At 47.0% G+C, this 11,940-nt stretch overlaps 1 protein-coding gene across 1 annotated transcript; it reads right to left on the bottom strand.

Annotated features, from left to right (window-relative positions):
• Positions 1 to 9,240: 9,240 nt before the first annotated feature.
• On the bottom strand, positions 9,241 to 11,056 carry LOC127763853 (F-box protein At5g50450-like). The gene is made up of 3 exons (XM_052288652.1): positions 10,763 to 11,056; positions 10,431 to 10,593; positions 9,241 to 10,301 (listed from the first exon to the last, which is right to left on the bottom strand). Exons 1-3 carry the CDS (start codon positions 10,993 to 10,995, stop codon positions 9,555 to 9,557), a joined length of 1,143 nt encoding a protein of 380 aa, XP_052144612.1. The 5' UTR covers positions 10,996 to 11,056; the 3' UTR covers positions 9,241 to 9,554.
• Between the last annotated feature and the right edge of the window lie 884 nt (positions 11,057 to 11,940).

Here is an 11,940-nt window from a genome sequence, read left to right on the forward strand (position 1 = left end):
AACAAGCTAATCCCAATAACATATGCTAAAAATCACAAATTTGGGCAAGAAAGGGGTTCTAGGGTTACCCTCCGATCTACAAATTCAATCGATAAAAATGAAAAAAAAAAAGAGGGGGGAATGGATGAGTCTACCTTTCTCTTCGATTTCCACAAAAAATCCCGCAAAAAACGGTTTCAAACTGAGTGGATTTGAGGTGCAGAGGTGAGAGGGAGAGAGAGAGGGAGAAGAACTGCTGCTGCTCGGGCTGGGACTTGGCGCAAATGGCTGTGGGGAGGAGAAAGGTGGTAGGGCCCACGGGGTTTAAGGACGCGGCCCCCCAGGAGGGGTGCGCCAGCCAGGCTGGCACCGTCGTATGGGGGGCGGCGCCAGAGTGGCTGGAACCCCCCCCCTGCCCAGTCAGCACGGCCACGATAGCCCTAGTGCCACGGTGGCACAGGCGCGGCGCCGCCATGTTGGACCACAGCGCTAGCCTCTCTAGCACTCCAAAAAGGATAATTCCCTGGTTAAGTTTTTTCAGGGGGTCTATTTGTAAAATAAATTTTCAGAAAGGACCAAAATGTAAAAATTTGAGCATGCATGCCTACTTCATCATTGACGTACTGGTTTGAACCATCGATAGATGATCTCTCAACAACTTGCTAACTAAAATTTCTACTATTAAATCTTTAATACTCCTTCCATCCCTAAATCTTTGACACTGTTAACCTTTTTTAACATGTTTGACCGTTCGTCTTATTCAAAAAATTTAAGTAGTTATTAATTATTTTCATATCATTTCATTCATTAGTAAATATATTTTTATGTATATATATAGTTTTACATATTTCACAAAAGTTTTTGAATAAGACGAACGGTCAAACATGTTTTAAAAAGTCAACGGCGTCAAATATTTAGAGAAGGAGGGAGTAATAAGCACTTGGGGTTTTTGTTAATACATCGACAAGGGTATACACGGCGTGGCAGATCTGTACTCCCTCCCTTTCACGATGTAAGACTTTCTAGTATTGGCAATGCTAGAAAGTTTTACATTGTGAAATGGAGGAAGTAACTTTTTAACCCAGAGTCGATTAGTAGCAATTTATATTTTAGTGAGGCTGTTTATGTAAATTGGACTTACATATACTCCCTCCATCTAGAAAAGTTACACATATTACTTTTAACACCAAGACCAATAAGAAATTAAATCACCTTAAATGTTACAAAATCAAGGAGTGGATGCAAACATGCAACCAATGAATATTTAGATGACTCCTTAGGTTCTAATAAAACATTTAATTTATTGGTAACTAAGTCTTGAATGCAACCATGACTCCTAAGCGTGCAACCAAGTCTTGAATGCATAAAGACTACAAATAGAAACAACTTATTTAGAAAAACTCAAATGTGAATATATGTATAACCTTTTGTGGATGGAGGGAGTAAAATATACTTACAAGGGTGTTCATGAAAAATTTTTGGAGGTCAACTAAACCCACATCCAAGGGCGGATCCAGCATGAGAGCGGCAGGGTCTCGAGCCCCCACTACTAGCGTGAAGACTATAAGAGTCCCCACGAAGACCCCATTAAAATGTTTTACCATATTTAGATAGAAGGGAGACTGTAACTCTATCTAGTTTGCTCAGATCTTACTACTATTCTTTCTAGATCTGCCACCGGCATCTTATGGATATGCATGTATATTTTTCTAGGTGTGATTTTATAGTACTACATTAACAATTTTTATTGTAAAGTTTGATGACTCTCAGTTGTTAGTTTTGAGGAGATATGAAATTTTCTAGTACTTAAAAGTTAATTATGGTACTCTCCTCTTGATGGCGCTTACTTCTTATTTTTCAATGGATATAAGCCATACCCGATGGCTAGCTTACACAAAAAAACATCTAAATAAGCTAGCTATAATGCTATATGGTCCAAAGCAAAAGATTACAACTTCTATTAACAACTTTTTTTTCGAGGAACCAACGGCATGAGTTTCTCCTGCCAGAATTTATAGAAGAAGAGAATTGGCCCAGTTAATAAGGGAAACCGGACCCAAAAACAGAACAAACATAGATAATTAAACGGAAAACCGATAAAAACCATTACAGAAAAGGAGAAGAAAGCAACTATTGAGACCTCACAAAAGTCGTCGTTGCCGAGCTTACCAAAGGCAAGCAACTTCGACAACATAATGCAAACGAGGTCTCCAGAACCACCAAACATCCTCTAGTGGAGCAGAAACCTTCTGAGCAAAGCCTTCAACAAGGGAACAACATCAAAAATGCTGTCAACGCCCATTCTGAACGGAACTCGGTTTTCACCTGAAGGGAGAGAGAGCCAGCATGACGATACCTCCAAGGAGGAAACAGCGCCCATAGGCGTCGATATCATCAACCTAGGATAGCACTAGGCAAGGTTTTCACCCGAGGCTCTCTCAAAATGCTCCACTTCCGAACCCTTGTCGCGTTGCCGAGATGTCTGTTGAGGGTCATCATTGCCAAGCTTGCAAGACAAGCAGCTCCGACTCCGCCTCAATAGTCAATCACACTGCAACTCGACCAGAGACCACCTCACACGCAGGAACCCATGCAGCAAACCTACGGCGCGGCCGACGACCAGCAAGACAGGACGCCGGAAACCAACTCGACACGTCACCCCTACCGAACCAAGGAGCTCCCGGCATCGACTGGAAACAGCCTAGCCTAAGAAGGGAGGAGCACCTAAGAAGAGGGGAGCGGGCGCCACACTGCCAGTGAGCACCGAAAGAACAACCACTGAAGAAGGGGAGAACCGGATCTGGAGGAATAGGAGGGAGGGAGATGGAGGCGCCGTCCCCGTCGCCGGCAAAAACCGCAGCAGGCTTGTTGCCCCCGGCCAGGTCCACGCGGCAGCCGGCGCTGGAGTGCGCTCCGCCGAGAGCACCGCTGGCCGGTGGAGCCACCACCGACCCGATGCCGTCGTCGCCGACGAACCCGCACCGGAGATGCCCGTCACCGGCCACCCGCCTACGCCCGAGCGGCGCCGGCGTCAACCGAGCCCGTCGCCGGTCACCTCGGCCAGATCTGGAAGCGGGACGACCGGATATGGCGACGCCGTCGCCCGTCGCCGGAGCCGTAGAAAGCCCGACCGCCGTCGCTGCGGAGAGCCCCACCACCGCGCTGTCGCCGCGACCTCGCCATCCCGCCGCCGTCATCGCCACGCCCGCGCCAGGACGAGATGGAGCCGAGGGAGATGGCCCCACCGCCGCCATCCCAGCGCGTCGCCCAGCTTTGCCGGCACTGAGCTCCGGCGGTGGCGAAGCAGGGAGGAGGGAGGAGGAGGGGCGGCGGCGACTAGGGTTTCGCCCCCGAGCCGCCGCGCGAGGGTGACATGATGGCTCTCTCTCTCTCTCTCTCAACCTCTGTTAACAGCTTAGCTCTTCTATTCTTAACCTGGTTATATCTTTTGTAATTCTAGTCTGTTTTATACACAAATTTTTTATCCTTTTTTTATAATATACAACTACTAGGTTAACACCTGCTAGTACTTTGATTTTTTTTTAAATAAACAAAAGAAAAAAGAACTCTCCTCAACCTACGTTTTATTATATATCACACACATATATATCTATATCAATATTTCATCATAGCATAAATATATATAGAGAAATTTTAAGACCTTAACCGCGACCTACATGTTGCAGGTGACCCTTTAAAGGCCTACTTTAATTTGGTCGAGAATTGTCAGTGATGCTTTCCTGGTTATTTTCGAGCAAAAAATTTCGTACGATTGTTAAATACAGAAACATTTCTTCTCTGCCGCAACTTAACTCGTTGTTTGATTAGTATGAAGGAAGCAACCAACTAATCCTGTCCTGCATGCCCCTAGAAATTAAGCTACCTTACGTAAACTAGCTTAGCCAGACGTCAGTGTGGCTAATGGACCACATGAACACGTCCTTGCTCCTTACTAATTGGGAAACTGATTAACTAATTAATCTTCCCAATTCGATACATTAATTTGCTAACTAAGCTCACCTAGATCTCTTCTTGTAGCTAAAAGAAAAGGACACGGAGGCATCAAACCAATGCCTTTTCGACTACTGTTTCGACAGCACGTGCTGTACTACTACTACGTGTGTGATGTGATGTGACCGGCAACAACCTCATGGTTTGGACAAATGCGTTTGCTACTTGCGTGTTGACATTTCTTTACTTGTTATCCATTCCAGGCTTCTCTTTTTTTTTTTTTTGTCTCGATGGCTTGCTGATTCACGGAGGTTAATCACGATCGAGCACCCTAATTAAGTACCTGTTCTAAGTATATAGATCCCTTTCTGTGTTAGGCACGACACTTGTTCGATCGTGTGCGATGGAACATAACAATGACAGTTAACTTCATGAATCGCGTGATGGAACATAACAATGACAGTGATACCGCGCGCTGTGGCAGGAGTACTTGTACGATTCTTGCGATAGATAGGTAAAGAAGAAATATAAATGGCAATGATTCTTCATTAAAAAGGAGATGTGAGGGTACTTAGGGGTAAGATTGGATAAAAATCAAATTAAGGGTACTAGCAGAAATAGTACTCTAGAGATCTTATATTTACAAATAAATTTTAAACACTACATCTTTATATTTGTGGAAAGAGATATTAGCATCATGGCCAAAGGGATCCCTTCGTATATATGGCCAGTTTGTTTAACATGGAATAGTGTAATGGCCAAAAGTGGCCCCTCACATTACCAGATTGCTTAAATAAGTCGGAAAAACCCTGCAGGTCATGGACCATCGCTTCTCCAGCCTAGGCTGGATCTGAGGTCTTGCGGGCAGGTCCTCGGGTCCACCACCTATGTGGCTTACAAACCTCGAGAACGGTTGAATGTCTAAGACTATTAGAGTCAATCAACTTCGGGTCGAAGGTGTGTCCACAAAGCTCCTCGGAGCAACCATATGTCCCACACAGTGTAGCATGGGGCCAACTGCCTAACCGTCGGGGACGATGTGGCGCTATTACTAAGGGTTGCTAGGGGATTGCCAGGTGTTCTTTGACTAAAATGAGTCAAGATGAGTAGGTGGGTTATTGCTTTCCAAGGGGCGGCGTGTGTCGGCGTCTAGCAATGGACGGCTCCCGCACTCCAGGTGTCTAACTTTGAGAACCCATTGTCACCTCGGGAAAGGGTATGTGATGTTCTCGCACAAGCAAGATAGATGGGAGTGTATTCTGCTAGATGATATGTTAGCTAGAAGAGCGGTGCACCGACTGCAGAGCTTGTCCATCGTATTAACTCCAAATTCCATTGCATTAATGTAGTAGGATATGGTGTATCCAAAAGTCTCATTTTCACATAGCTTAGATATGCATGACGGACCCGACGTGGCGTCCTGGAAACCATCTACAGCTACAGCAATACAGGCATGGAGTTCAAAGGTTTTTTTTCCTCTCAGCAGAGAGATGAGAGTCAAAGGGTGTAAAATCCCATCCGATGCTCATTAGGAGGGGTTGGCTTTCCAGAAATCAACTAGTACTATCAAGAGCTCTTAGCTTTGTACGAGTTCTTACTTATAGTGATCTAGACAAGAGTAAGGTTGTTATATCCTTCGGAGGCCCGTGAAAGGGCATCTATGCCCCTAGTGGGTTTTGGGCTTTTGGCTAATTGATGGCAAACGATATATTAGTAGGGGATCAGCTCGATGAAGAAGATGATGATGAAGAGGGAGTAAAATGTTGTCTCATCGTGATGCAAGGCTATAAGTGATCGAAGATGGCATGATGTAGTGAAGGGTTGGCAAGACTTAGCTACGCAATGGACCATGCATAAGAGAAGGACTCGATGTAGTGGTGAAGGAGCAAGTGCTTGGTGAAATGTCGAAGGACCGGTCAAGGCCATAAGAAGTCACAAGTTGCTAAGGACCAATATTTATTGAAGAAGAAGTGAATGGGATAAGGCTTGGAAGGAAGAAGATAAAGGCTGGTCAGTTTGGGATGGAGTGGATTGTACGGGCAAGCCCATATTCGAGTCAGCCAGAAGATGGAGAAGTGAAGGCCAGACAATCCAGGAGCGAGCAGACTATCCAAGAGAAGCTTTGTCTGAGACGGGCAGACAAATTGAGTTTAGTAGTGCCAAACAATCAGATAAGGTACCGGATTATTCGGGAATCCATCCCGGTGATGAACTGTCCGACAACTATGGTGGCGGACAATCCACCCCGATGGTGGACTGTCCGACACCTATGGTGGATTGTCCTGCACCATACAGGTTTTGGCCGCTTCTAGCAACAACTAGAAACAACTAGTTGGAGGGGGTTAGGGCTATATATACCCAGTGCCATGGAGTTGTTTTAAGACTTTTGGACCCTCTACTACCTGAGCAAGCCAAGTGCATGTCCAATAGCCTAAGCAGCTAATTGAAGATCCTTTCAAGGATAGTTTAGCCTTGATAGTGAGTTCTTACACATTTAGGCTAGTTGTTCTCCCACCATATCAAGAGTTTGCTATAGCTTGTGTGCTGCTAGAGAAAAAGAGAGGCTTGTGTTTCAAGTTGGAGAACTTGAGCATTTTTAAGAGAAGGGGAAGCCTGCGGTCAACCAAGTGGAGTGTGGTGTGCCCAGGAGAAGTTTGTGAAGGTTATATACATCGCCTCCATAAGGGAAGAGATAATAGTGGAAGCAAAGCTTCATCTCGGTGGGTGCTTGGTACAATAAGCTTCATCAGAGGGAAGTTGCTTGGAGTCCGAGCTTGGGACTGAGTGGGTCGCTTGGAGCACAAGCTTGTCTGTGGTGGTTGCTTGAAGAGACCAAGGCACCATCGGAGGTGGTAGCTTGAATAGGAAAAGGGTTGAAAGAGATTTGGCTTTTCGAAGCCCCTCAATGGAGATGTAGGGTTGGCTAGATCCAAATTTTGGTAAACAAATTAGTGCCCCCTAGCTTTTTACTTTGCACTTATGCTTTCATGTTGAACGATTTGGGGATCTTATTTGTTGCATATTTATATCTTATTGATCATCTCCTAGTTCTAGTGTGCAAAGTGCTATACATTGTCATAGGTTTTCAACTAGTTTAAAACTAGTGTGCAAAGTGCTATACCTTATCATAGGTTTTATACTCTCTATACAAAGTCGGATTGTCTTGTTGTGATCACATTGTCGTGCATTTGGTGTTGTCTGACCGTCCGCTCGGTACCGGATTGTCCAGGCCTATACTCTAGTAGGCGAGACTTCCTATTTTCCTCTGCGTTTGATCAGATTGTCCGGTTAATGTCGGATTGTCCAATACTATGTATTGCCGGACTGTCTGTAGCAGTATCGGATTGTCCCGTTAGTTCTAATTTCCGTTCCTAGTTTTTGTAATTGCATGAAACACCTACCCCCTCCCCCTTAGGTGACATCGACAATCCTCAAAACACATTCACTTGGACTCAAAGGTGTGAACTGCACTTTCAGCACAAACCTATATAGTTGCTTTGTATTTATTACTATCGAGTACTCTAGGGTGCATCAGGTTCACCCAAAACGCTTGGTCGATCTTGGACCCATGGTTTCAAATGTCTACCCAAGCTCATCCCTCCAACGAATAGTAATTACCCCAAGTGCAATCTATTAACTTAATAAAATAATAGAAAAATAAGCCTTCATGTTTAGTCTCCACACCTACAAATTCCCATGTTAATAAGCCACAGATTAATATATGGGTCAAGATTATAATTATAATGGTCTATATTAAAAGTGGGCATACTATCTATTATCTATCTTATTTTTATACAAACAAATTATAGAGCCAGATCACCTTCTTGCCACTTTGTTGAAGGAAAGGCCGATGCACTAGAACACTATGGGAGGAAAAAATTCTAGCCAATATTATACCGGTTCAAACTTTTGAAGGTGTTCATAGGTGTAGGTGTGCGTGAGTATTAAGAAAAGTGAGTGTGCATACGTTGTAAGTGTGTACATTTTAACTGTGTTTCTTTAAAAGAAAATCTAAATAGGTACTCCCTCCTTCCAAAAATCTGAGACCTATTTCATTCTTTAGTTTCTCTACAAATCTGAGTCATATTTGTAGTCACTATGTGCTAAATTAAATTATTGATTGGAAACCAAGAAGCTATTCTAATACTTATTGGTTGCATGTTCATTGGTTTCGCCATATGGTGAGTGAGTTAATTACTTCTTGGTTTTGATGAAAAAGAAATAGATCTCAGATTTTTGGAAGGAGGAAGTACTAAGTTGAAGTGTAAATTAAGAAAGAAATTTTCATGCTTCTTGCCTTCGGTGGATATCCATCTTATTATCGGTATCCGTTGAAAACTCCGACGTATTTGTTCCGAGGAAAAAAATATTTGTATTTGTATCCATATTTGCTGAGTTCGGGAGGAGGGCACGCAAAACGATGTTCGCATTAACGTGTGATTAATTAAGTACTAGCTATTTTTTAAAAAAATGAATTAATATGATTTTTTTAGCAACTTTTGTATATAAATTTTTTTGTAAAAAACACACCGTCCGCTTTAGTAGTTTGAAAAACGTATGCGTAGAAAACGAGGGGGAGTTGGGAACTCCCAACAAAGAACGCAGACTAAGATTGTCCGTTGTCTTTAAGCGAACAAAACCTATCCGTCCCGTTTGTATTTGTTTTATTTTTCTCCGGAGGATTTGCAACAATTCCGTACGTTTTCACCGCTACAAGTGTAGGACGGTGACACGGTATAAATATAAAAGGATCAAAGATTTCTCCCTTCCCCGAAAAAAAATAGGACCAAAGACTTCAGAACCACAGATTCGTGACGGTCGCCCCGTCCCGTTTCCGCGCAGAAGAAAAACAGCAGAGGCCCCCCGCCCGAATCCTCGCGAGGCGCTTCGCTTCCGCCTGCGCCAAAAGTACGCTTGCTCCTCTCTCGGCTGCCGTGTGCGGTCTGTCTGTCTGTGCCACTCCACACTACAGGCCAAATATTTACGACCCGTGTGCCGCTTTTCAACCGCTTGGCACTTGGCAGCAGCCAGCTGCTCACTTTGTTTGCCTGAATTTATGACTGCCCCCAAAAACAAAAAAAAAACTTCGTACGCTGACTCGCATCGCAGACCATAGGGGCGTTACCAGAAAAGCAGGCGGTCACCCCCATCGTTTCTTTCACGGCTTGCCCGCTCGTTTCCTCCAGATTTTTATTTCACTTTTATGATTCCTACCACCCCATTTGCGTGATACGAACCGAAGCGACCATCCCATCCTATTTACTACTGCTCCTCGATCAAAGATTGAGTGCGTTTCTCAGAATGGAGTTCAAAAACTTGTTTGGTTTTTGTTTCATCGTAGATTTGATGAAAACTTGATTACCGATGTACAAAAACAAGAAGAAACATAATACTCAAAACTAAAAAAAAAGGAAATTAACATAAGAGTTGCTACTAGTTCTCTCTCCCTCTCAAAAAGGCTTGGCTTAACTTAAAACACTAACAAGGAACTAAGTACAGGAAAGTAAATTAATGAGCGATAATCTAAAGACGCAAAGACGGTGGAGCAGAGGAAACACAAGCGAGCATCCCGGAGATGGCGAGCTACGACCACCACACGCTCCCGGACGCGGTGTCGCCGCGGGTCACGGCATCGCCATCTGCGCCGCCGCCGCCGCCGCGGCCCCGACCGCATTGCCGGCGCCGGCGTTGGCGGCGACGAGCCAGTGCGCCATCGGCACGCACGCGCTCTTGTGCGCCACCTTCCAGTGCAGCGCCTGGCACGCGCGGGAGCAGTAGATCACCCCGCTGCACACGGAGCACCGCCGGAACTCGTGCTTCCGCGTCTCCGGCCGCCCGCAGGTGGGCTGCGAGCACATCCGGAGCGCCGCGGCGCCGGCGCCGGACGCCAGCGGCCGCGACGCGTACCACCCGGCCAGGAACGCGTTCGCCGCGTGCGCGCGCCGCCCCGCCGCGCCGGCGACGTGGCACCCGTAGTCGCTCAGGAGGCACATGTGCGGGCCCGGCGGCTTGCACTCGCCGCTGCGCCCCAGCGCCGCGGCGAACCTGGCCCCGCCGTTCGCCACCGCGGCGCACAGCTCGCGGAAGTTGGCCTGGATGAGGAGGCGCCGCCCGCCGGAGAGGGAGCGGCGGACGCCGTAGCCGTCCGAGACGCAGTGGCCGAGCTCGCGGAGCGCGTCGTTGTGGCCGCGCGACGCGGCGCGCGCGCACAGCTGGGCGCCGGCCTGGAGGTTGCGCCCGTCCTTGGGGAGGCCGCTGCCGTTGAACTGGATGATCGCCATCGAGTAGAGCGCCTCGCCGTGCCCGCGCCGCGCCGCCGCGCCGAGCAGCTCCGCCCCCAGCTTGCGATTCTCGAAGCAGTAGAACATGATCTGCAAGAACAAAACAAGAAAAAGAAAAAAAAATCAAAGCACGCACTCGAGCAATCGAGAGGTCGCATGTACGTACGCGAGGAACGCAACAAGAAATGGAATGTGTGCAAGCAGCGCGGCGCAACGCACCATGCCGAGAAGGTAGGAGGCTTCGACGTTTCCGGCTTCCGCGCAACGGACGAGGAAGCGGTGCGCGTCGTCGCACCATGCCGCGGCGCGCACGGCGACGGCCGACGGCGAGGCCCGGGCGAGCACCAGCCCGTGCTTCCCCAGCTCCCTGAATCTCCTGCACCTGTAATCCCCGAACAAACTCCGATCAGAAAATCTCAATCCCAATCAATAACCGGCCCGATTGCTCGCAACACACGCGGGAACCAAAACGGAAATTCGGACACGACACGAGACGGCGCGCGGATCCAAACCGAACACGGAACACCCAACGGCGGGGGCCGGGCGCTTACGTGAGCATGGCGGCGGCGAGGTCAGCCGGCGAGCCGGCGGAGGCGGCCACGTCGGCGAGGATGGACACGACCAGCTCGTCGTGCAGCGCGTCGAACGCCCCCATGCCGCCGCCGCCGCCGCCAACGTCCGACGAGCCATCCCCATCCGCCCTCCTCCTCTTCTCGCCGCGGGACACCTCGCCCTCCTCATCCCAGGAGAGGGCACAAGCGCCGGCGCCGCGCTTCGCCACCATGTCCTCCACGTCGTCGAGCTCCTCGCCGCCTCAAGCTAACGGCGACAAAGAGAGAGAGAAAAAAAAAACTTGGAGATGGAGAATGGAGAAGACGAGGTGTGGCCTTTATATATAGGCAATCCGAAGAAGACGAGGAGTGGGACAGTGTTTCGTGGAATTTACGAAACTGCCCCCCCCCCCCTCACTACGGTCAACGGCGCCGTTGACCGGCCGTTCTGGGGCTCTTCGGGAAGGGTGTATCCGCAATTTCGCAAAAAAGACCTGATCTCTTCTCCCGTTTCAGTTTCCTTCCTTCTTTACCTGCTGCCTTTCTTATACTACGTGCTTCCAAGCCAGCTTTATTTGGAGCTAATTCATTATGCCAGCTATTCTGGTGATCTATTTTCACCTCTAATCTTGGGCTGTAACCAACCGTGCACACATTTTTCCAATTTAATGTTTTCGAATTTGGCATGTAAAAATAAACCCAGATTTGGTCGCAGTTAATTGGACGGTAGGTGATGCAGGGTATCATATATCGCTTAAATGTATAGGATATATGTGCTTATTTTGGGTGCAGTGCAATTTTAGGTGCCCTTCATTTGTATCCTTAAGATTGCACAATGCATATCTGAGTTAATGAATTTTGCAGGTGCTAGCTGTATTTCTATGAAAGGTGAAATTAGTGAATTTTTATACTGTCTGTAAATATTGACGGTTGTATCATCTAAACTTCTAGGAGTAAAGCAAATTTTTCCTCGCTATATGTTTTCATTCACCAAAGATGGAAGTATTAGAGATCAATATATCCTTTAAGCTAATTAAAACATACTACAAATGACCTCTTTTTTCTATCCTAGGCAGTTTCCTTGACACTGAATTCCAGAAACCCTCTTCCTCATAGTGTGTTTGGCTTTTCACATATTATATGAGGTGGTTAATTTGTTGCTAAAGATATATTAATTT

The sequence above is a fragment of the Oryza glaberrima genome, chromosome 2, assembly GCF_000147395.1.
Source record: "Oryza glaberrima chromosome 2, OglaRS2, whole genome shotgun sequence".
Lineage (NCBI taxonomy): Eukaryota > Viridiplantae > Streptophyta > Magnoliopsida > Poales > Poaceae > Oryza > Oryza glaberrima.